This window comes from Miniopterus schreibersii (genome assembly GCF_964146895.1).
Source record: "Miniopterus schreibersii genome assembly, chromosome: 13".
Lineage (NCBI taxonomy): Eukaryota > Metazoa > Chordata > Mammalia > Chiroptera > Miniopteridae > Miniopterus > Miniopterus schreibersii.
In genome coordinates this window covers 52,454,088-52,479,549 of record NC_138113.1, presented here as the reverse complement: position 1 = coordinate 52,479,549, position 25,462 = coordinate 52,454,088, and the positions used below count along the sequence as shown (strand labels likewise).

Genomic DNA, 25,462 nt, shown 5'->3' with positions numbered 1-25,462 from the left:
AGCACCCTCCAAGCTGGTAAGCTTGCTATTCCTCTATCATGCCCTGGGATTTTCTTCTTTATACCATTTGTTTATACCATTCTCTCTGCTCAGAGTGCTTTCTCCTATGAATCTCTCTTGATTCTCATATGAGAACCTCCCGTACATCTCTTATGGGAATGGTACTCAGGTTTCAAGGTCTATCTCAGTGTCTACATCTACCATTACACCAAATATATTGGGTGCCTGATTTTGCCCCTAATATATTTACTCATAATATAATGAATATATTAGTAGTAAATATATGGCAGGCATATAAAATCACTACAAAATGGAAATTCACCTTAGTTATTTCGTGAACATTTTGAAATGTGGGTTAGCCAGGTATTAGCACACTGACCTAGGAACACAATGCATCCCATGATCCAGAACTATGTACTCTAATCCACTAAGTAGATGATCCAGGGGCTAGGAAAGTAAGTAAAGGGCAAGAAACATAATTAGTTGCCTGTTGGTTTTAATTTCCGGAATTCACAGATAGTATAGGAACCAAATCCTGAAAGTGGAGCTGCTCCGCATGGTGGAATCCGTACCTCCCAATACCCAGTGCTTCATCTTACCCAGTTATAGCTACAGATACGATGCTATATATTGATGCTGACCTTCTGCCTAGGGTTTTTGTCTCTTCCATCTGAAGTCTGAGACACGGTCGATGGTTCTGGTCTTACGTTTCTTTAAGGTACACCCATGGCTATAATAGAGGGTGTGTTACATGTGATACCTGCAGGCCTAGTGCCTGTATCAGTGGGGTGTTACTAGATGCAGGAACGGCTCTGAGACCTCCAGGTCATACCAGAAATTCAGGGACCACAGGGCTTGCATATTTCAGACAGAAATTTCCAGAACTCTATTCTTACCCCAGGTGAGCTGTTGAAAGTAGTTTTCTCAGTGGAGAGGGTAAAGGGACTTAGATGGAGGTAAAGTTTCTGCACTTCACTCAAAGTGGGTACCAGTTACCTGGGTTATGGCAATACTTAGAGCAACGCCTAAGGAAACTGTACAAAGCAGTGCACTCCAAAACATAAGTAAATCAAAGTGGAACTCTAAAAAATGTTTAACTCACATGAAGGCAAGAAAAATGAGAAACAAAAGGTGAAAAAAACAAATAATATGGCAGACTTAAACCATATCAATAATTATATTCAACATAAATGGCCTAAGTACACCAATAAAAAGACAGAGGTTGGTAGAGTGAATTTTTTTTAATTTAATTTTTTAATTTTTATTTTATTTCATTTCATTTTTTTCATCACTCTTTTCCCCCCATACTCTCTTCTTCCTCTACTGCACCTCCCTCCCCACCACAGTCACCACAAAAAAAAATTTTTTTAATTGTCTATAAGAAACTCACTTTTAAACATAATGATGTAAGTTGATTAGAAGTAAAAACACTGAAAAGGTACACCGTGCAAAAATTAATTTAAAAATCAGGAGTTACTATATTAACATAAAAAGTAGATTTCACCCCTAGCCAGTTTGGCTCAGTGGTTAGAGTGTGGGCCTGCAGACTGAAGGGTCCCAGGTTCAGCTCCAGCCAAGGGCACATACCTCGACTGCAGGCGCGACCCCCAGCCCCAGCTGGGGCGTGTGCTGGAGGCATCCAGTCGATGTGTCTTTCACGTTGATGTTTCTCTCTTTCCCGCTCCCTCTCTCTCTCCCCTTTCCACTCTCTCTGAAAAGCAATAGAAAAAATGTCCTCGAGTGAGGATTTAAAAAAAAGTAGATTTCAGAGCAAGAAAATATTAGAGACAAAGAGGGAAATTACATAATGATAAAAGGATCAATCCACCAGGAAAGGATACCAATCTGAAGTGGGTATGTAGAAAAAACAGCACTTCAAAGTACATAGAGTCAAAACTGGTGGAGATGAAAAGATAAATAGACAAAATCAAGACTCTAGTTAGGGACATCAAAACCCACCCTCAGCAATCAGTAGACCAGTAGACAGGAAATCAAGGCTACGGAGGGAACTGAGCAATACTATGAAACAACAGGATCTAACTGACATTAATAGATCACTTTGCCCAACAACAGTAGAATCCACATTCTTTTCAAGCACCCATGGAACATTCATCAAGATAAGCCTTAGTCTGGGTCATAAAACAAACCTTAACAAATTTTAAAAATTGAAATCATATACAGTATATTATCCTCTGACCATAACAGAATCAAACTAAAAATCAATCATAGGAAGAAAACAGGAAAATCTCCAAACACTTAAAAATAAAACAACACACTTCTAAATAACCCATAGGTCAAGGAGGAGATTACCAAGGAAATGTTTAATATACATAGAAATGAATGAAAATGAAAATACAACATATCAAAATGTGTGGGATAAAGCAGCACGGAGATGGAAATTTACAGCATGGAATGCTTACATTAAAGGGGAAAGAAATCTCCAATCAGTTATCTCAGTCCTGCCTCAAGGAACCAGAAAAAGAAAAGCTAATAAACCCAAGCAAGCAGGAAAAAAAAAGGGGGGGGGGGAATAATAAAGATAGAAGTAGAAATCAATGAAATTGAAAACAATAGAGAAAATTAATCAACAGCTGGTTTTTGAAGAAATTAATAAAATTCCAGCAAAATTGAAGATAATCAGAGAGAAAACCCAAATAACCAATATCAGGAATGAAACGGAATATTGCTGCAGACCCTGCAGATGTCAAAAGGATAATATAATCCTATAAACAATTCTACACACCTAAACTTGACAGCTTGTATGAAATGGACCAGTTCCTTGAAAACCACAATTAGCAAAACTCATCCAAGTTGAAATAGTTAACCTGAATAGCCCTATAACTATTTAAAACATTTACTTTGTAATTTCAAAGCTCCCCACAAAAATGAAATCTTTAGGCACATGTGGCTTCACTGGAGAATTTCATCTTTTTTTTTTAATGAACAATTTCACTTTTTTAATCCTCACCTAAGGATATGTTTTTTAATTTTGATTTTTAGAGAGAGAGACAAATATTGATGTGAGAGAGAAACATTGATCGGTTGCCTCCCGTAGTGTCCCAACCGGGGATCGAACCTACAACCTAGGTATGTGCCCTGACTGGGAATCAAACCTGCAACCTTTTGGTGTATGGGACAATGCTTCAGCCAACTGAGCCACCCAGTCAGGGCCATCATATATTTAAAGAAAAATTAACATTAATTTTATATCATCTCTTCCAGAAATAAGGGGGGGGGAGATAATACTTCCCAAGTCAAATGAGGATAGTATTATCTTGATACCTAAGCCAAACAAAGAAGGAAGGGAGGGGGGAGGGAGAAAGGGAGGAAGGAAAGAAGGAAGGGAGAGAGGGAGGGAGTTAGTTACAGGCCAATTACTCCTATTAATTTAGACATCAAAAATTTTTTTCCAGATGGTGTATTACAGAATTGTACACCTGAAACCTATATAATTTCATTAACTGGTGTCATTCCAGTAAATTCAGGAAAAAAGAAAACAAAAATATTTATAAGATAAAAAAAAGGTGTTTTTTTTCAAGAAAATTTTAGCAAGTTGAATCTAACAATACAGGATGGGGCAAGAGTAGATTTACAGTTGTGAGTACCCGAACACAGAGTTATTTCTTTATTATTATTTATTAATCATTGTATTATTTTCCATATGAACAACTGTAAACCTACTTTTGCCACACCTGTATATAAAAAGAATAATACACCATCACCAAGTGGGATTTATTCCAGGTATGCAAGGCTGGTTCAATATTTGAAAATCAACCAATATAGTCTATATAAACAGGCTAAAGAAGAAAAGGCACATGAGCATATCAAACGATGTAGATAAAGCATCTGACAATTTCAATGCCAATTCATTATGAAAGCTCTTGGTACTCTAGAAATAAAGGGGAACTTCCTCAACCTCATAAAGAACATCTATGGATTACTTACAACTAACATTATACTTAATCGTGGGAGAGGGGATGCTCTCACTCTAAGATGGAGAGCAAGGTAAAGGTGTTCACGGCCGCCACTCTCATTCAGTGTTGTACTGGAAGTTCTAGCCACTGCAATATGGCAAGAAAAGGAAATGGAAGGCATACATATTGGAAAAGAAGAAATAAAATTGTATTTGGAGACAGCATGCTTGGTCTATGTAGAAAAATCCCAAAGAACCTACAAAATAGAATAAGTAGTGTAGGATTACAGTATACAAGACCAGCCCCCCGAAATCAATTGCATTTCTATATACTGACAAGTAGAAAACAAAATTTTAAAAATGATGCCATTTACAGTTGCTTCAAAGAAACTTAAACACTTAAGTGTGACTCTAATGAAATGTGTACAGCCTCTGTGATGAAGATTACAAAGTACTGATGCCTAAACTGTCTTCATGTGGTGCCTACTAATGCATGGAGCAGTCTCTCCTTGCAGAGAGTGCTAACTCTGATCGCTGGTGAGCCTTCAAAATTGCTAGGTAAATATGTAAAAGGTCAAGTGCTTAAACGGATAAAATGTATTGGCATACTGATATAAAAGTTTTCCACTGTCTCAATATCAAAAGCCCAAGAATGCCCCTGAAGTGAGTCAGAGTGCTTGGATCCTGTTGCGTGAATGTAGTCAGCCAGGATTAACACCCTTAGAGTTGACTTGAGGTAGAATTTCCAAATGCTACAAATATTATGTGACAGCCACCCAGCCCCAATGCTGGGCAGTTCAGGACATGAGTCACAATGGGCTCTTGGACAGTCAGCTCACTGAAGAGATGCCCAGTTTGGCTCCAGCACTCCTTCATTAGTGGTGTTGGAAAACACATAGGTCCAGGACGCAGGGCAGTGAGCTTTAAAAAAACACAACAAAGCTGCTGAAACAGAAGTCCAAAGACAAAACGAGAGATGCCTGGCTAGAGCCTGCTGCATAGATTACAGGAGAGTTTTTAGGCTGGGAAGAAGTTTAGGGACGGCCTGGCTCTCGGAACTCTGGGTGAGGCCCAGGAATAACAGCGCTCTGCCATTGCCCAGCCCTGCAGATGGTACACACTTGGAATTCTATTTTGAACAGTCAAGGGATATACAGGGGATTTTTTAGAGAAGAAAAAACCAGATGTAGACATCATAGAACATCATAGATGAGACATTGTGATACAGGCAGTAGATACCCAGGCAGCGTGCAAATTCACAGCTTTTTTGCTGTCGTATTTATGTTTATAAAACACTTTTCAAAGCACTTTCTGTTCTATCACATCATGTTTTCTTCAACAACAACCTGTAAAGAAGGCAGAGTTGGTTTTATTATTCTCGTTGTAAAGATACCACAAGGGAGTTGGTGGCTATGTAGTTAACATCAGAACCAGGAGAATTTGGATCCTCAGACGTATGGATTCTCAGCTCTGAATCCCTGGCAGGACTGGCAGACCCCGAAAGGAGCTATGGGGACCTGAGTCTTTAGTAGGACTTATTTTTCTCTTGCCCTGATCCCAGGGACCAGGGATGCCTTGCTTATTTAAAACCAAGATGAACCTTTCCAGTGGGAGCTGGACCTGAAACTTGCTTTTTTTTTTTTTTTCTCCAAAAAAACATTGGGCTCTTAACAGTTGGTCTTTGGATTGAAAAGGCTTTTTCAAGGTAGGACATCCGCAGTCTGAACCACACATGCACACACACACACACACACACACACACACACACACACACACCACTCCTCACGCTTAGAACAGGGATGGGCAGAGGCCATCTCATACCATCTGCAGTGCCACCCAGCTGAGGAGGCAGCAGGACCCCTCGTGGCGCTGAGAATTCTCAACCCTGTAGAAACCTGATCCAAACTCTTGTGAAATACCCCCCACCAGCTTTCTCCTACCTCTCATCTCTCCTTACAAAGAGCCAGCTGAACTTTTTTTCCTTGGGGTGGGAAGAAAAGTTGGGTTAAGAGTGCTGATGTCTTCACTGCTTGAAGGTGTTGCGAGGTCCTCACCTTCTAGAAGAAACAGATGGCAGGAGAGGAGGGCAAGGGGAACAGCAGGGCTGGCAGCCCCTTCTGCATAGCCTTCAAGAGTTCCACCAGTGTGGCCATCGCACACTACTCTGCGATGGGCAGAGCCTTCCTTAGTCAAGACCTGGGCTTCCAGAGACCACAGGACTGGAGTGGAAAGAGGAAAGGGCAGCATGGTCTATGAATAAGTCCAATTTGATTTTCCTTCCTTGGGCGGCAGGCTGAGTGTGTAGATTGCTGATACACACCCCGGAGTAGACCTTTTGCATTAAATGCAATGCAGAATTTAAATGATAGAAGCATAGGGTCATCTGGCTTGAAATTGCAGGCTGTTCGGCTAAGCTGCCAGGATTTTAGCGTCCTGTGTTATAAACCCCCTGAGCCTTGACGCCCTCACACGCGGGGACGTGGGCCTGAGAGGGGAGAGGAGGAAGCTATGGCGATGGAACTTGTTACCATTCTTCCAGGCCGCCGAGATCTTGGGCCGCATTGATTTCTCAGGCAGTTCATTTGAGAATTTCATCTGCACCCCTCTCCAGAAAAATAATTTTGTGTGAGTGGGTGCCCGCAGCTCCCTGTTGTGCGAGGCCCTCAGGCTGTGAAGGGCCCTCCATGGGGAGCCGATGGCGAATGTTTAGCAAGTGCCCTGTTGGGGTGGGGTGGCGGCTTCCCCCACGCGAGTAATCTTTCCGCAGATTCCAGAGAGCTCTTGGCCAGGGGATACGACTCTGACTTATCTTCATTTTTAGAGATGCTTTATTTCAGCTGCTTCTTCTGTTCCCTTATTTTATGGCATTAAAGTGCCCGCGAATTCTCAGAATTGCACATTACAGATGAAATCCCATTTCTTACCAGTAAAAGGGGAGTGTAATGCTGCGCTGTTAGTCTGAGAAATCTTCTGCTTATTGCATTGCTCAAACTGAACGTGTTCGCTTATAATGAAAAAACGTGAGGCAGAGACAGCCCTGCCTCCTCCATCCTGTGTAGTTGTGGGCGTGCAGGGAAGGTCAGAGTTTTTAAGATAATATTTAAGATAAGATAATATTTTAAGATAATACACTTCCCAGATTAGTTTGTTGTGGTTTAAGGGCATACCTCTAGCCTGTCTCAAGAGATCTGACTTTAAAAGTATGTTTTTGCTCATAGATATAGGTACCTAGCACCCAATCCCCTGGTTGGGAAGCTAATTGAATTAAAGGAGTCAAACTTCACACAGTTAAAAGTACTGAGGGTTCTAGGGACCCGCCATGGTCACCCACCCAGTGAAGGGCTGAGGGTGGGGCCTGAGCCCCTAAGGTGGGGAGGACTGGCCTCACTCTGGAATCTGGGGCTGTGCTGTCTGTCCAGGGGCCACCAGGCATAAGTGGCCGTGAGCACTTCACAAAGATGGAAAGTCTGAACTGAGATGGACTGTATGCGCAAAAGACACACCAGATTTCAAACACTTCATCAGAAAAGTGTCATTAGTAATTGTTACTGATCGCATGTTGAAATGATAATATTTGGAGTAGATTGAGTTAAATAAATATAGTAGTAAAGTGAATATCACCATTTTTAAACTTTTTTTTAACATAACTACTAGATATTTTAAATTGCATAGGTGGCTCATGTTATATTTCTCTCAGACAACACTATTCTAGACAACTGACCAGCGTGTAGGATGCCAAGGAGAGGACTTATAAAAAGCAATGCAAACTATTTCCAAGTGATTTTTAGGCATTCCCAGGGGCGGGGGTCTCTCTCTGGCTTCCATTGGTGGCTTCAGCACCCCCAGCACCTGCCTCCACCCAGCTCACCTCTCAGCCTCTCCTCTCCCTCCCTCCGGGATGACCTGGAACTCCGAAATCTCTCATTCTGCTGGCTGAGCAGCTCCTCAGTCTGACCTCTCCACTCACCTCCCTCAAGGTCAGCAGAACACGAAAGTCTTCAGTTAACAGGCCCATTCTCCTTGGAGGGCTTTCCTTCAAAATACTGACCACAGTCTCTCTCCCTCAGTCCAGAGATTTAAAAAGCTCCAAAGGCCTGCAGTCTTTAAAAACTCATCTGGTACCTGACTGAAAGCTATATATAGCTCTGATCTCACTTCCTATGAGTACTCAGCACACAGCCCAGACCCCGCCTGGGGTGATGTGGCCTGGGCGGTGTCAGCATCAGTTTGCCTTTCTAAGTTACAAAAGAACTGCTGAACCCTGAGACATCCAGACTAGAAGGGTTCACATGAGGATTGTGGACCTGAAGCTGTTTTTCCCTCTCTTCAGATCTGGCTTCCCTTGCTCAAGCCTCCATCTAGGCCGCCTTAAAGGTCATCTTTCTGGAAAACAAGTCTAATCAGGTCCTTTAAAGGATCCACAGCCTCTAGCACCAGGTTCCAGCTCCTTAACAGGTGTCCAGGCTCCTTGTCAGCAGGTGGTTGTCACCTGCCATGGGCTTAACCCTCAGGGGACTTAAAAGACATCTGAGATATGAACTCTGACCACAAAGAAGGGAGATGAAGCACCAGGAACCACAGTGAACAGTAGACGGATTGAGGGCGAAAGTGAATGAAACTGGCTGCAAGTGCAGGCCGAATGAGAGAAGCTAGAGAGCAGAGTAGCGTGGGCTCCGTCCCAGGCGTGCTGAGGAGGCAGAGGGGCAGGGGGGCTGGACAGGGGCAGGCTGGGGGGAAGGGAGCCCGAGAGGAAGGAAATGGGGAGTGTAGCATCCTGCTTCCTCACGGGACATCTGTCTTCTCCAGACAGTTCATGAGGGTCGGCCTGTTGCGGGCCTTTCCAGTGGGCCCAGGGACACCCGAAGGATACCACCTGCTAAAATAAAATGTGTTCCCTGTGTTTTTTTGTCGTCTGAACTGATTCTTCAGAAATATAGCCAGATGATGAAGGTCATTGTTTTCAGCCCGGTGTCAATTAGGAAAACTGATTGGCGCCTGCTGAGCCCACAGCTAGCCTGCCAACCCTTCCTCCTCTCCATGGCCTCTGGACAACTGTCAAGGCACCAGGAATTGGCGGCTATCTGGTGGCCCTTATATTCAGTTCCCATCTAGCGTGATCCTTCTGGAGCCAGGCTCTGAGCCCATGTCGTCATAATCCCTCCTATTTATTCCGTGCTCCAAAATTTGCTGAGTACTTTTGTCTACAGCATCTCGCTCAATTCCCCATAATCCTTTAAAGTTGAGGGGCTGTGTATTTTTTCATTCTCAGTTCCGCTCAGAAGTGGAGGCCGAACAGGGATCATTTAGCTCAGGGCCACAGAGCTAAAAGTGACAGAGTTGGAGTCTCAGAGTAACTGCAAATCCTGCACTTTGTCCAGCGCAGGTGCCAGCGACTTCCTGTAATGTGAGGGGTTAAGAGCTGTATTTTGAGGAGGCGTGCTGGGCATTGGAAGGTCGTTGAGGAGGTGTGGATGCTTGCCCGCTCCTGGCCCAGAAATGTAACCTTTCTTACTGGTTGCCAAAGTGGCCAAAGCATTCAGCCACTTCTGGGATAAATCTTAACAATTGGATCAAAAACCTAAACACTACCCTAAACCTGCGAAGGAGCGGTTGGCCCAGCCATGTGAGACGGCAGGATGGGGCAGACGAGGCAGCAAGTAACAGGAGCATCTGCAGAAAAAACGCCCAGGTGCTGGGTCGGTGCTGAGAGCTGCACTCTGAGGCTGAAGGAAAGGGAGGCGCGAGGCTGTAGTAGGTAAATGTCATAGTTCTACAACACAGTGTGCCAGTGTGCCATGTAACCAAGTGACAGCTCTGATAACGTTCTGTTCCTGCGAGTACGGAAGCCCTTATACACATACTGTTTTTCAAATTGAACAATTCCAAGAGAGTATTTCCTTTGTTCCTTTATGGAAAAGGAAATAGCTTCTGTTAGCACCAAGTCACCAAGCAAGTACAGAAGGCTGGGCCAGAAACCGGGCCGTCACTCACTCACACCCAGAGCACCCAGCCTCCCCTGGGCTGCCAGTGTGACACCTGCTCGTGGCTCACATTAGCTGTGCCTGTCCTTCTTAGACCTGTTGCACCTTTAGCGGGACAGGGGCAGCCAGATGGGTCTCCCTTCAGTCTGAATTTGACCCTGAGTCCGTAAAGTGCTTTGAAAGTCTGAAGCCCCCATCTCTGGTTTCTTGGCTGGAGAGTTCTGAAAAGCATTGAGGGGTGAGAAAGGTGCATTTCCACAGGGAAAAGTCTGGATTTTATATAAGATACCTTAACCTTGGAAATAATGGTGCAGTGGGAAATGAAACAGATGCTTTGCTTATTTGCCAAGTTGGGGTATAAATAAGGTACCAGAGTCGCTGGCTGCCATGTTCATGTTGTTGTTCTTTTTAAATCGAAGACTTTATTTTCCAGTGATAAGGGAAAGATAGAAAGAAGTACTTGTTATCACAGGACAAAAAGAGTCGTGCTGGGGGAATGCAGTAGCCATCTCCTGTTACCCAGCAACCAGCCACGAACCTCAGAGGGGCACGTTTCAGGATCCAGGAGTCAATGCCATTTCTGTAATTCCCACCAACTCTTTCATTTTCTTTGGCTGAAATCGCCTTGATTTCTAAAAAGGTTTAAGTTTTTCCTTTAATAAAAAAAAATGTATAATTATTCTAAATGGTGATACTAGATAAGAAATCCTAGTGGTATGTAAAGTATTCCCATATGAAATTAGTTTGGGGCACATCCAGCTTTTGCTGTATCTGGGGCTAGAAAGAACATTGATTTTCAAGAATCCGGCTTTTCTGGGCGTCGGTTCCCTCTCGCTGATGGTAGGGTGGCCGCTCGCCCTTCACAGTGCTGTTTCCTGGTGGGAAGGGTAGTAGCTGTGAGGCTTGTTGGGACCCCTGCCTTCCTTCACAGGTTTTCCTTTGAAGAAACGGTTGGGTGTGCCAACAACAGACGTTTATAAACCACTCGCCTCGATTGTAACCAGAGCCCCATTGCCTCTAAAATGCCGTTTAAGAGGCTGTTCCTGGTGCATGAGCTCATTGGTGGCCTGAGTTCTTTCACTGGCTTTGAGGGAAGGATTCCTCTGGGGAAGGCAGCCGAGCAAAAGCAGAGAAACTACCATCTTAGACACCCTGTGGGGACAAGATCACAAGAGCATCGGCAACACTGGATGCTCCAGAATGACACTGTCCCCCCACTACAGGCTGCAACGCATTCAGCAGGTGCACATGTGTTTGGCAGAGCTTTATTATGGGGTCTGCATTTTTCATGAAAATAATTTGGGCACAGGTCCATGGAAAGATCTTATACGGTGCTCTCGGTGACAAACGAGATTCTAAATTTCCCCCTTGACCCTGACTCAGCCTGGGCGGAGCGTGCACTGGCTGGGCACGGCCTGCCCGGAGACCAGCCTTGGTAATCTGGCAGCCTGAGATTTTTCTGGAGCAGGGAGCGCATGGTAGCAGGTTGGGAGGTAAGGAGATTCTGCTTGAGATTCATTTGGTAGAGACGGAAAAAGGGCAGGGAGGAAGCCCCTACCAGGGCTAGAAAGGACGTGCTGGGCCTCAACTCCTGGTTTTCTAGGCTCCAGACAATGTCACAGCCAAGCAAGCATGAGTCCCTTAACCATGCATTTCTCACGTACCCAAGACGCTCAGATGGACGCACCCAGTGTGACATCGCGTACAGCACACCGGCACCTTGTCTGTCCTTCCCCGATCCCCCTGGCCCTCCCTGCTCCCACCTCCGCCACCAAGGAAACTGGAAAAAATATAAAATAAAAAACCCCACTATGCCTGTGTAGAAACTCTTCAAAACACAAGTTAAATTTTCTTTGTTTTAAAATTTTAAGATGCCATTAGCCACATATATTTTCCAAAAGCCAAGTTTTTACTAGGGAAGACCCGGGTAAAGAGTACCTACAATGCCCAGCCTCCTACAGGGACTCGGCGAGCAGTGTGCGGCCAGCAGGGCGGCCACTTACCTTTCAGCAGCCGCTCGGCCGCATGGCCCCGGCTTCTCCAGTGTCCATCTGCACCCTTCCGTCGTTGGGCTGACTCTGTACTAGACAAATGTGCCTGATGCTTTTTGTTTTTGAAGTTAATAGACAATGAGCTTTCAAATGTATACTTACTATAAATTTAAGTGATTTTTTTTAAAATAAGTTTTTATGTAACTTAATTGAGCTCATTATTTCTCAGCTCATTAAAGATATATTTTAAATCTACTCCATTCCATTTGGAGTCATGGATCAAGTTTTTCTGTGTAATTATAGGTCTTGGCTCCTATTAGGCAGGAGTGTGTGCTTATGTTTTTTTAATTAAATAAATACCGTTGTCCCCCAGGCCCTGGGGACACAGAGAGGAATGAAGCCAGATACGTCCCTGGGAGAGACCATGGGTCAGGTAGATAAGACAGACTTGAAGACAAGCAGTTATAACCTAGGGTGGCAAGTGCACTGATAGATGTGGACAGAAGAGGGACACTAATTAAGGTCACTGAGCATCAAGAAGACGTGCCCTTTGGGGTGGCGTTTGAAGGGTGAGTAATAGATGAGCAGCGAGAGGGGTACTTCAGGCAAGAGGAGAGGCCAGGCCAAGAGGTAGAGAAGTGGACCTATGCGTAGTTTGTGTTGTTCCAGAATGGAGTTGAAGGGCTAGGACAGCGTAGCAGCTGCAGGGGCCTGAGGCCCGGTCAGGAGCCTTGTGCGCCTTAGGAAGCAGCAGACTGTGCGTTTAGATTGTAGGTGGTCAGCAGCAAGATGGGAAACAGGACCCAGGGAAAGGACTGCGGGGAGGAAGGACGCTAGTATACTGAGAACCCGTAGGGTCCACGGAAGCGGTATAAGGGACGGAGAAAGAGCTGGGTTCAAAAGAGAGCTCAAGAAATAGGGCAGACACACCTAAGAGTTTTATTGTCTGTAAGGACAGAGAGGAAGTCAGAAGCCATGTGCAGATGACCAGGCGAGTGGCAGGGCCACAGACCTGGATACAGAATTCAGCAGTGGACGGTGGATTTTAGGTAGGGAGGTAAAGGGTCTGGTTTGGGGCAAATCAAGGTGGAGGCACATTTCTTTGCTCAACAAACACTCACTGTGTGGTTATTCTGTGCCCAGCATTTTACTAGATACTGAAGATGCCCAATGAAATCAACTTATTTGGGCTCCAGCTCTGGGGTGCCCTGTGGAGTTGGCACTTGGAGTACAAGGTCATAGATGGCATCCTTGGCAGGAGATGAAGAGATGGGAAGATGCCAGTGACTGGAAGGTGGAAATGCTTGGAGGAGAGGGGAAGTCAAAGACAGAGAGAACCTGGAGAGGTAGAGAAGCTGTGCAAGGTAGCTGTTCAAGGAAGGGGTGTCACATAAGGTCATGTAAATCAGAGCCGTCAAATGAGAGAGAAACAAAGGTGTCCGTTTGATTTGGCAGTTGAGTGTCCCTGAGAGAATCCCTTACCTTATTAGTAAGGGTGGGTTTGTGTCTTCTCGTAGGCACTGAGGAAACACACCCCTCCCCTGGAAGCAGTCTCATTCAGAGGGCACAGGGGGAAAGGTGGAGCCGGTCCCAGTACAATGCACTACATCTGGGCATTATCTTAGCTAATGCATTAGATAAATCTGAAGAATTCTGTCCCCTGGGTTGGAGATGGCTTTAAGGGAAGGTGATAGTTCACTTGAGATTAAAACTGGTTCCCACCCCTGGCTGAATGAGATTCATCTGGCATGCATGTCAGAAATACTGATGCCCGGGCTCAATCCAAGACCAATTAAATCAGAATCTCGGGGCGGAAGCCCGTGGATCAGTGTTCGAGCACCCCGGGTAGGCTAACCCCACATTGAGGAAGCCCTGTGAGGCTCGACAGTTTGCATCGTGCTTTCACCTTTATTGTCTTGCTTGAGACTCCACTGTCATCCTGCTTTATTAATGGACAAACTAAAACTCCAAATTGGGAGCTTTATCCAAGGTCCAGAGCTATTCAAGGCATTTAGCCTTTCAGACTCTCTCTCCAGTTCTGTGTTATGTAGTGGTTCCCAAACCCAAGCCTATTACATCTTAATATGGGGTGGGGTGGGAGCCAGGCAGCGATGCCTTTGAAAGATCCCAAGGGGTTCTAACACCCAGTCAAGTTTAGAGAACACGGTGTTATGCGGTACTCAGGCAATATGTGAGGCCCGTGTAGCTTACAGTACATGCATTTGCTAATTAGGAGATTATGCTTGGTTCTCTTGTCTAATCCTGACAGTTTATCTGTTCAAATAAGTCTCTTAATTAGGGGCTGTCTTAGCAACTAACTTGTCAATAACATTAGCCACAAAATTCAAACCTGGTGTTGTGAACCAAAGAACAAACCTGAACCTACTATACATGTGACCCTTCTAGAAGCAATGCATTCTCCCTCTCAGAGTTATCAGTTAAGTCCTGGCCGGTAACTCAGAGCATCATCCCATGCTCCAAAAAGGTTGCGGGTTCAATTTCCAGTCAGGACACATACCTAGGTTGCAGGGTTGATCCCTGATCAGGGCGTATACCAGAGGCAACCGATCGATGTTTCTCTCCCCCCCCCTTCCTCTCTAAAAAATCAATAAAAACATATCCGCAAGTGAGAATTGAAAAAAGCACATAGTTATCAATTAAGTAAGCAAGCCATTAATCGCTTACTGATTTACTGACAAGCAATTAATATCCAGCCTACACACTGGAGCCAAATCCGTACAAATCTCACTTTCCTCTTGTTAGGGACAGAGTCCCCTGCAAAGAAGGTTAAGCGAAGAAATGTCCATTGTTGAATCTGTGCAGCCGAGAAAACTTGTTCCCTGCCATGGTCCTCCGACCTCCCCTTTAGTGTCTGCTCGGAAAAGGTAATATTCTTTCACACGCTGTACTTGAATTCATAAAGCCTTCGAAACGAATTCTCTAACACCGAGAACATCAAGTTCAGAAACTAATTTTTTAGGCGGCCTCGTAAGGAACAAGGACGGGAATTTCAAAACCATCTTTGAGGATAAAGTGTTCGCTCTCAGAGTGCTCTTTCGAAAGCCTCGGTTTTTGATAGAAATCATCGAGTAGGTCCAGCCCTCTCCCTGTAATTCTTTCAGGGGAAAGCAATTTTCAGGTCTAATTATGTTTGGAGAATGCTGCTTTATAACCGTGGTCGGCCTTGCCCTAAATGGAAAAGACGGAGCGTTTTCATATTTTTACAATCACATGAACTGTGTGTGGCATTTTACATCTTCCTGGGTGGAATGAGTCGTGGGATGTTCAAGGCAAGTGGGCCCAGTGTTCCATTTCTCCTGGACAAAGAGTTTCTTCTGGGCTGCCTGGCACCCCAGCTACAACTGCAATTCCAAGTGAGAACAACCAGCAGAGTTTTAAAAATACACAACTAAAAAACACCACCACCACCTGGGATATTTCAAATCACTTTGGTGAGATGTGTCTGTACTACATCCAAGAGAAGTGGGGACAACCCAGAGCAACTGGTGTATAGGCTTCCCCTGCCACCTGGTCAGCCTCTGGCCAGCTGCAGCATTTGCAAGGCTGCCTCCTGTTCTGTCCTGCCTCCGGGGCTGTGACTCATGAGTGTACCCCTCCCGTGGGCACCTGCAGCTGTGTGCTGGTTTCTCCTTCCAGCTCCCTCCTCAATCTCCAGCAGTCTTCCCAGACTTCCCACCCAATGGTAAAGGCGCAGATCCGTGGAATTCAGACCCATGGGATTCAGGCCATAAAGGTCATTTTACCCAGGCTTCATTTTAGAGAGGTGGAATGATGTCCAGAGAGCTCAAATGATTTTCCCAAGTTCACAGAGCTAGTTAGGGACAAAACACAGACTAAAATGCTGTGGCTGCCATTTCAGGACTCATTCCACCACCCCACACTCTGATGCCACTGACTGTGTCCTTTTATTAGTACTGAGCTCTGTTATCCTCTCATTTCCCTTTATCCTATATTAATATACTAGATATGGTCCTATCTGGAAAGCTGTTGCCCAGTTGAGATTTCAAAACACAGGTTCATCCTGTCTCTCACCAGGCTTTGGCAGGTTTCCTAAATGAGATTGCTGTTTTTGAGGATCTTAAGTGGTAGGAAATGAGACTCTGTCCCCAGGGTAGATAGGCCTGTGTAGAAGGTGGCAGGTGGACTCAGCTTGTAAGTGGGGAAAAAGGACCATTGGAACTTACTGTCCTTAAGAAAAAATAAGGCCGTAAACAGAAGAGGTAGAGTGAACCTTCGCCCCTGGATAGACATGGCAGAAGCAGACCTTTTGTGATTTCGTTGACAGCCAGAACAGACCCTAGAAAGAGAAGTCCAGGAAGGAGATGTGTGTGAGCAAGCACTGTCTCCCTACCAGTCACCATGGCTTCAAAAGCTGGATAGGAAGATACCAGAGTGGGGAACTCTTAGGTCAATGAGGCCATCCCTTCGTCTTGTTCCGGATTTCTCCATTTGTTTCCACACTGAGTTATTTCGTGTGCCTCAGACACACCACGTCACCAATCCCCCAGTGTGAGCCTACCCTAGACGTCCTGGTGCCCAGTTAACTGGAATAGCATGAGCTAAATTCTTCTAAACAAGTGCAGAGAGGAGGGTGGGTCCCCTATTTATGAAAATAAGCCAGGGAGATGGCAGCACTGAGTCTTACAGCTTTCCCTCCCCTGCTCCAAACAGCAGAGATGATGGCTGGGGGAACACTTTCAGAGGGGTGTACTAACATAACGAATAGGCACTCGTGCATTGCTAATTGCTAGAATAGATATTTGCATATATGAATATGTTTAATGAGGAGTCATAAACATTTGTCTTTGGCTTTAAATCTCAAATAGGGGGAAATAGTAGTCGCACCAGCTATAGAAACAAATGTGAAAATCAAGCAGCTCAATTAAAACTCGGATTTTTTAAAAAGCCATTAAGATATACCTAAATGAAATGAACTTTACAGGACTAAAGGCTTCAGATCTGTTAAGGGCCCCAAATGACAAGTAATTCCAGGGAAATCCTAGTAATTAAAAACCACTGCTCTGTGAAATGACTGCCGTTACATTTGCAGGTAAAGTGCCCGTTAGCAGTACCTGTGTAAGATACAGATGAGTGTGAGACACAGTTGGCCATCTGTTAAGGGTAGAATGCTGTTTCTGCTTCCCGAGACTGCCGGGGCCTAAAACCATAAGCACCAGCTACAGCATGCACTTGTCCATGGCTCGATTAAAAATAATGCACACGGGGAAGTTACCGTGATCAAATATTAAACTTGCTGGGGTTGCATTGAATTTCCCTCCTTTCTGAGAGCCCCTAAAGGAACATCTCTACAGATGAGGCAGTTGGTTCTGTTAGAATTACACACGTCAGGGTTTCACAGTGATAAGGCTCTTAGAAATGGCTCCAACTGCAGTGCTGGTTTAAGTGCAGTATGGGAGGGAGCCAGCCCTGGGAGACGGGTGCTTCCCATGGAGAGTGGCCCTCCATCCAAAGTTTGACCTTGTCTATCTTATTTTAGTGTCCCTGTTGTCATTAGGCAGTGGGTCCTGCTAAGGTGACTCCTGGCCGTGAGGCTGGCCAGGGGCTCCCAGGGCCCATCTCCCTGTGCTCTTGGGCTGACAGACATGTGGTCTGCCCTCTGTAGACATAGAGTCACCTCAGGTCAATCAACCACTGCTCCAGTTATAACCTAAAATATATTCCCCCTCCACAGCCTCCAGACGGCATCATCTTTTCAAAATGGCCTGAAAGTAGAGCCTTCGTTGTAAGGCTTCATTGCAGAAACATCTTTGTCTCCTAAATTGTTCACCCATGCAAGTTTCTTAAATGCTCCACGGCATTAGTTTACCCTCACAGGTAAAAGGAGTGTTAATAAAAGTGAGCACCTATTGAATGCTCATTCGGCGCCAGGTTCTATGCTGGACTCAGCCTGGGCAGTCTGACCCCAGCACCCACGCTCTAACCACCGAGCCTGCTGCCCAGTGGTGCCCACCCCAGAGGAGCTGCTGTGGAGATTGAATGAGGTGATGTCCAGAACGTGCTCAGCAGGCCCGGCCAGAACGTCCACTCAACCTTGAGAGCTGCTGCTTTTTGACAGGAGCTCGGTCCCCTGGGAGGGCTCTGAGGACGTGCAGGGGAGGGGCTGTGGGTGGTCGCATCGTTGGCTGAAGGCCAGGGACTCTCCAATGTAAGTGTGGATGTACGGGTGTGGCAGGGTGCCCATGCTAGCTGACGCGGTGCCAAAGCACGGACCCTGTACCTGTGTGCAGGTGACCCACTCCAAACTGTCCTCCGCCCTCCGGCCATCAGTATTGCCTTCCTTTTCTCAGAAACGTAGTCAGAGGTCCCCTACCCGGACTCCCTGGCTTAACCAACACTTAGTTTGCATTTTCTTTTTACTCTTGGTTTAAAACTTTTGTTTGTTTATTGTTTGTTCTTGTTTATTACAGTCTGTTCCCTCTTGAAAAAGAACAGATGATAACAGTGTTGTCATGTGGGTGGGGGTGGGGGTGGGGCTGGCATTGGGGGCCCAGCTGCAGCAGTGCCGTGGACTGTTCCAGTGGAGGCGGCCCCGCCTTGGTCTGGCCGCCCACCAAGCATGGACGGCTCAGAGGGTGCTGTGGATGTCACCGTTTTTCTCTTTCCCTCTCTGACCATGTTTTGTTGTTTGGCTGTAACCTCAGATGCACTTCAGCTCCTCCTCAGGCTCTCTGAGAGGCCACTCGGATATTTCCATCAGTAAAAGTGGGCATTTTATGAACTGAAACACATGGTGAGGGGAACAAGCACTGTGCTCTGGAAGCTGAGCCACGGGGACGTTGCTGTGACCGTCAGGTCAGAGCAGAAGGGCCTGGTCACATTCTTGGATGTCTGAGGCCTCAGCTCTCTAGGCGACATGTCTGCTGGGGATGGGGGCTCACACTGGTGGTGACTGGTCCTGGTCTGGGTCCCACATGCTGGGGACAGCAGATCCAGAATCACCGTGGTTGTATCTGTTTGACTCGGTGTTTCCATTGCCCTTTCCGCAGATTCTGAGGCTTTCTGAAGTTTAACTGGGTTCTGACTTCTCCTGAAGTCTCTGGTGAATGCAGACTATTTTTGCATTCAATCCTCAGTGTTCAGGTATTAGCCAGAAACACATTACACTCCTGGTGTGTATATGAGCGACGACTCAGTGGTAGAATCATACTGTTCACAAAGCGAGGTGGGTCTCGGGCTGCTTTTCCTCCGAGTGATGACCAGGTAGGTGAGCCTTACCTCAGGCCCGACAAAGCCAAGGTCCAGGGGTGCGACTTGCCTGGGATCAGGGGATGTGAGGGGCAGTGTGAGATTTGACCAGAAACGTGTTTAGGTGTCTACGCATTTGGCACATGCTTAAAATCAACAAAGCTGAGCTGTACTCTCTGCCTTAGACGAGACCCTGCAGCACTGTTTCCTCCGTTGTGGTTACTTTCAGCAACGCCAGCGCCATGTGGTGACCCAGTCCTGTGGCTGGTTTGCAGCCAAGCTAAGATCCCTTGCTTTGGGGTGTTTTGGGGTTTCCTGCTCCAGTTGACAGTGGCCTTAGATCTGTGCGCGCGATTGCCCATATAAAGATGAAACTTCTCTGTCGCCCCTGACATGACTTCCATGTAACAAGAGGATTGTGAGCGACAATTGTGTGTGTTCTTTCTTGCCTCCCTTTTCCTGGCCACACTTAAAACACCGGCTGCTCAAAGGGCAGTCTGTGAGATTAAACCAAACTGTAGTTGGCAGTTTACCCCAAAAGAGGGAGCAAGGGCTGGAGGCGAGAAGCGGGCCTGCTTCTCCTGTAGTTTTCATCAGAAAGGCATGTGTACCTTTTGGTAGGAAAGTAGTCTTGGGGACGGTGCCCCAGCCCAGCCAGCAAACTGGCATTGTACCCTGTCTGTGCTAGTCACCAGGGACTCGGGGACAAAGAAAACACCGTCCCCTCCCTAGCTTCTTCCCAAACAAGGCTCAGATACATCTCCGCGTGTCTCTGCTCTCTGAAGCCGTGTGTACGAGTTCCTAAGGCCCAGGGGAATGGATGGCATGCCCGCGGGCATGAAGAGCAGCGGGGGCACAGCACTAAAGCTTTTGCCGATGTTTTGTGTGCTTGCTTGAGGTTTAAATAATGAGCGAATGAGACTTCTTGCTGCTGGTAGAATAGCCGTAGCCTGTGAGGAATCAGACGTGGCCTCCTGGCGGTTATGGCTTCAATGGGAGGCCAACACTGCTTAGCAGTTCCTCAGTTGTGCTGTCTAGAACAATACAAGAGTTTTCCTACTTTACAAAGTGGGGGCAAATTTATTTCCCAGACTTACGGAATCTAAAGCAGGGTTAGACCTTAGAGATTGCCCAGAATCACCTTCATTTTACAAATAGGGCCAGAGCAGGGAAGTTAAGTGACCTGCCCCAAACATGAAGCCGTTGGGGAAGGACTCCGCCCATGTGACATCCTGGCAGGACTTTACCTCGAGTTCACCCCAAAAGTCACCAAAATGACTTATTAAAATATTCAGAGGAATATACTGATGATAGGCCTATCATTGGCTTTTAAAGGAATCGAGGCACATTTTAGGGGACAGTCTTTGGAAGGTACCTTCAAGGCGGAAAGTGAGGGCTTTGGAGCAAGCAGCTCCGGGGCCTTCAGAGTGATCCCTGGTGCCCAGGGTTCATCATAAAAAGACTCCCGCCCCCAACAGAATAGCTCTGCATTCATTTCATTACAGAGCGTGTTCCTGAGTAAGATTTCTTTTGAAATGACTTAATCTGAACACTGTTCTTTAAAGAAACAATTCAGCAATGCTGATAAAAATATCATTTTATCATCATCAGAAATCATAGGGTTTGAAGTGGTTTTTTTGTTTGTTTGTTTATTTTACCTTTATGGACCAAGAGTTTGCTGTCATACAGATCCGAGGGATGCAGGGGCACTGGGGCGTTGCCTTCAGAGTCTTTCTGAAAGGTCTTCTCCTGGTTTTCCTTGCCCAGCAGGACCTTGGGCAGGTGTGTCCAGATCTCTGGCTGGTGGGACACTGAGCGGCTGTTGCTCACACTCGGGGGTATTGCTTTCTAGCCTCAGCAGAGTCCTCCCTGCCCTCTAATCCTGTCCACCGTGAGAGGAAATGGACACGTAGCACGGCACCTACCATGTGGGAAACCTGAACAAGTAACTGTGGGATCAGCTTCACACAAAAAAGCGCCTGTGTGATTGTGTTTTTAGCCTCGTAGTCTGGAAGCAGCCCATCTTTCGCCGGGACTATTGTGAGGGTGAATTTTCACGATGTGGCAGTTTGTTACGTCTAAGTGCATCCCAGGAAAAGGGCTTAAAATGACCACTTTTTCAAAGTAGTAAATCAAATAGCATTATTCCTGAAACATTGCTCTGATTCAGGTATTCTGTGGATAAATTATTCTGAATTTGCTAAGTACCCATACCTCTTTGTTCCTTCTTCCAGAATGCTCGAAGATGACCTCAAGCTGAGTAGTGATGAAGAGGAGAGTGAACAGGTGAGATCACCTTTGGCATTGTGTTGTCTGAACATGACACGATGACCCTGTCCTGGTAGACTGTCCTGGACGTTAACTGAGTCATACAAATGCTGAAATATCATGTTCTATGATGTTGGGTGTCCTTGGCTGATGACAAGATTCAGTGTCTTTGGGCGAGTCCGTTAAACTATCTTGACCTTAATTTCCCTTAAAACTGCAAGTCTGTGCCTCTCATGGCATTTAAACCAACAACAGCTGTTTACAAGGAAGCTGGCTGGGGTCAGGCTTCAGTGTGAAAGAGCCTCTTTTTTTGAAAAGCGAACTGGCCTTCTGGAGGTTAGACGTGACCTTCACCTCGTCGGCACGCAACAGGCAAGCTGCACGCATTAAACACCGAGGCGCCTCACACAGGCGTTATTAACATGGAGACGACGCACGCAGGGAGGTGCGCTGGTGATAAATAGGAGAGAGTCGTGCTCAGAATAGCCGGTTTGTCTGGAATGATAAATGGGCTTCAAATGTTCTTCTTCGGTGTTGATTTATCGGCTCGAGACATTAGCCGGGGTTGGTAAATACTCTTCTGATCAGTCAGTTAAAGTGAAAAAATATCCACTCACCATTCATCACTTTGACCTCAGTTCTTGAGGCAGCGCTTGTGTTTTAAAGCAGGTCTGCAAACACTGAAGACGGATCTCCCTGCACTTCTGTTTCCCCCTCCTCTTTACCTGTGCCGTATTTTGCCAGGTTTGGCTAAATGTGGTAGTTCCGAAAACGACCCAGAGAGGGTTTTCTCTGAGTCACTTTTACATGCACCACAGCCACGGGCGCTGCTCACTCGATCTGGGGAGAGGGAATTGTAAATAAAGGCATCGTGGGGCGCTGTGCAGGCGGTGCAGCCGCCTCGACGTGTGAATGTAAATAATGCGCAGCGTGCAGAGGTGAAGGAAAAGCCAACAGAAGTGTCCGGGAAGAGGGTTCGGGCAGAGTGTGGCTGTGAGGGCGCCCAGGAGCCTGCTCACCTTGTGGGAGGTGGCGAGGCACCGAAGAAGGACTGGGCGTGAGATACAAGTCAGTGCGTCCCGCACCTGGGTTGGCAGGCGGACAGAACCCCAAGGGAGGGAAGGCTCGCCGACCCGGAGGGCCACTCAGGCTCGCGGTTCCTCGAGACTGATGCATTGGCTTCAGGCGGGCACGCCGGGCGGTCAGCTGCGCCAGGGCTGGAGAGCCACTTCTCTCCCAACGTTGGTGCCTCGTCTGTGTGACGATTAGCACATGATTTCATCTCTGGGTGTTTTCCCAGATAGGTGTGTTGTGGATTAAGTTATATCAGACGTGTAGGTTATGTAAACTGTATTAGAAAATGGGTTTACAGCTGTTTTATTCAGCAAGCCTTTCTTAATTTGGAAAGAATTTCCTGAGTTATTTCCAGGAAATATTTCCACTAAAAACTTAATTTTAAAAAACTGGTTATCAGTGGTGTTCTCTAAGGCAGCAAGAACTTTCAGTTGACTCATCTTGCTTTATTAGTAGCTTCTTTCCAATCTTTAGTCGCTGATAATATAGTATTGGGAAAATAAGGTTATATTGTTTTTTAACAATATATATATATATACACATATATATCTTTATTGATTTCAGAGAGAGAGAGAGAAGCATCAATGATGAGAGAGTCATTGATCGGCTGCCTCCTGCACGCCCCCTGCTGGGGATCGAACCCGCAACCCGGGCATGCGCCCTGACCGGGAATCAAACCGAGATCTCCTGGATTCTAGGTCGATGCTCAACCACTGAGCCACGCAGGCCTGGCAAGGTCCGATCCTTTATTCTTGCATTCGGTCTCCGTGTGTGGGCACCTTCCCACCTTTTGCAATGAAAGCAGCTGACAAAATGAATGACTTTTATACAGTAATCTCCTCTCTTTTAATTAAGGCCTCACACAGTGGTTTTGTGTGGTAGCTTCTGTGATTGCTCTAATACTAATTATGTTAAGTTATCTGGCTCTGGCCTATAATTATACCCTGGCCTAATTACGAAATCGTAATTTCCATGCTTGATATGGTTTTTTTTTTTTCTCTTTCCAAGACCAAAATACAGTTGTGCCTGAAAGAATGGATGGAGCCCCGGCATACGTGTCTGTACTGTGTTTCTCTGGCATCAAAAGATAATTAGACAATTAACACGAAGGACTTTTCAGCTATAACCAGCTTGTCCCTTAACTCAGAATCTTTCAAAAATATATTGTACATGTCCCTGTCTTGGTAAACATAGGAAGCTAACGTGCTTCACCTTTCCTTACGCGATGCCAGGTTGTCCTGTGAATATTGGTGGCTAGCCCGCATAGCCACTGTGATAAAGAGACATCTGTCCACAAGAGCATGAAGTTGCTGAGCCTACTGGCCCTTCCGAAAGTAGCCTCTGGCTCTAGTGTGTTCGAAGCCTCCTGTCTGATGTTTCCTTTATCCTTGTTGCCCTCAAAGATAAAGAGGTAGTTTCGTGGGTAAGCACAGGCTCAGCAGCCCTGCTCCCTGGGTTCAAATCCTTGCCCTGCTACTCGGTAGTTTTGCAACCTTGGCCCATTTCCTGAACTGCTCTCTGCTCCAGTAACACCATTTGTAAAATTGGAATTAACTGAGGTCCCCAGAGCCTGCCACTCCCTCAGAACCATGCTTACCTGTTGTAGTCATGTCACCAGGCCCAATAGGCTTTGTATTCTTTTTTAGTTAACTGACAGTCAAGTAAAGCATACATAGAGAAGAGCACACATAACCCAAGAATACAACTTGGTGAATATTCATTCATAAACCACGCCCTACAACTAAACCGCCCATGCACAGGTTTGGGTAAGCACCTGGGCCGTAGAGTGTGTGCGTGTTCAACCTGAGTAGGGAGTCGCAGGCCGTTTCCCAGAGTGGCCATACGGCTGACCTGCCCGCCAGCAGCGGGAGAGAGGTCCAGCGGCTCCGCAGCCTCACGTGTCTGCCTCTGTGTTCACGAGGCGCGTGGTTCTTGAGGTTTCTTTTTCTGTATCAGCTTTGTCTGGTTTTGATATAAGGGCAGCACCGGCTTGTAAAATGAACTGAGAAATGTTCCCTGCTCTTCCCCATTTTTGAAGAGATTGTATGAAATGAATGTTAATTCCTCTTTAAATGTTTGTCAGAATTCTCCGGTGAAACCATGTGGGCCTGGAGATTTTAAAAAGTTACGAATTCTGGCCTGGCCGGGCGTGGCTCAGCGGTTGAGCGTCGACCTAGGATCCAGGCGATCAGGGTTCGATTCCCGGTCAGGGCACATGCCCAGGTTGCAGGCTGCAGCTGATCAATGGTTCTCTCATCATTGATGTTTCTATCTCTCTCCATCTCCTTTCCTCTCTCTGAAATCAATAAAGATATATTTTAAAAAATAAATAAATAAAAAATAAAAAGTCACTAATTCCGTTTTCTTCATAGTGAAATGGTTAGTCGGGTCTTTTCACATTGGGTAGGTGATGTGCTCTCCAGGTTGTTCAGGTTGTCCTGTGCATGCGGGTGGAATTGTGTTCCTGTGCTGCCTGGTTGATGTCTGGGGCCGTAGTGATATCTCGTTTTATTCTTGATGCCGATCTTCGTTTTTGTCTCTGTCAGTCTTGCTGGATGTTTATCAGTTTTATTGACCTTTTTGAACTTTTTGTTTCACTGATGTTCTCTTTTTTTAGTTTCTCTTTTTTCCATTTCTTATCTTTGTTATTTGTCTACGGCTTGCTTTGGGTTCATTTTGCTCTTTTGTAGTTTCCTGAGGAAGCTGAGGTTATTGATTTGAGACTTGCCCTCTTTCATAATACAAGCATTTAGTGCTGTATGTTTCACTCATCACTGCCCAGCTGGATCCCACGAATGTTGATATGTTGTATTTTCATTGTCATTTAGTTCGGCGAGACTTCCTCTTTGGCACATGGATTATTTAGAAGGGTATTGCTTCATTTCCAGGTGTTTAGAGATTTCCTGTCATCTTACTTGTATTGATTTCCAGTTTGGTTCCATTGTGGTCAAAAACACATTCTGTATTTCAGTACTTGTGAATTTATGGAGTATCTTTTATGGCCCAAG

At 45.9% G+C, this 25,462-nt stretch overlaps 1 protein-coding gene across 6 annotated transcripts in view; it reads left to right on the top strand.

Moving 5' to 3' along the window:
• AFF3 (ALF transcription elongation factor 3) overlaps positions 1-25,462 on the top strand; it is a 472,487-nt gene that overhangs the window by 344,714 nt on the left and 102,311 nt on the right. For all 6 annotated transcript variants that reach the window (XM_081156102.1, XM_081156098.1, XM_081156097.1 and 3 more), the window contains one exon: positions 21,347-21,398. In XM_081156102.1, coding sequence (XP_081012228.1) covers positions 21,347-21,398 — 52 coding nt within the window. The remainder of the gene's footprint in view (positions 1-21,346; positions 21,399-25,462) is intronic.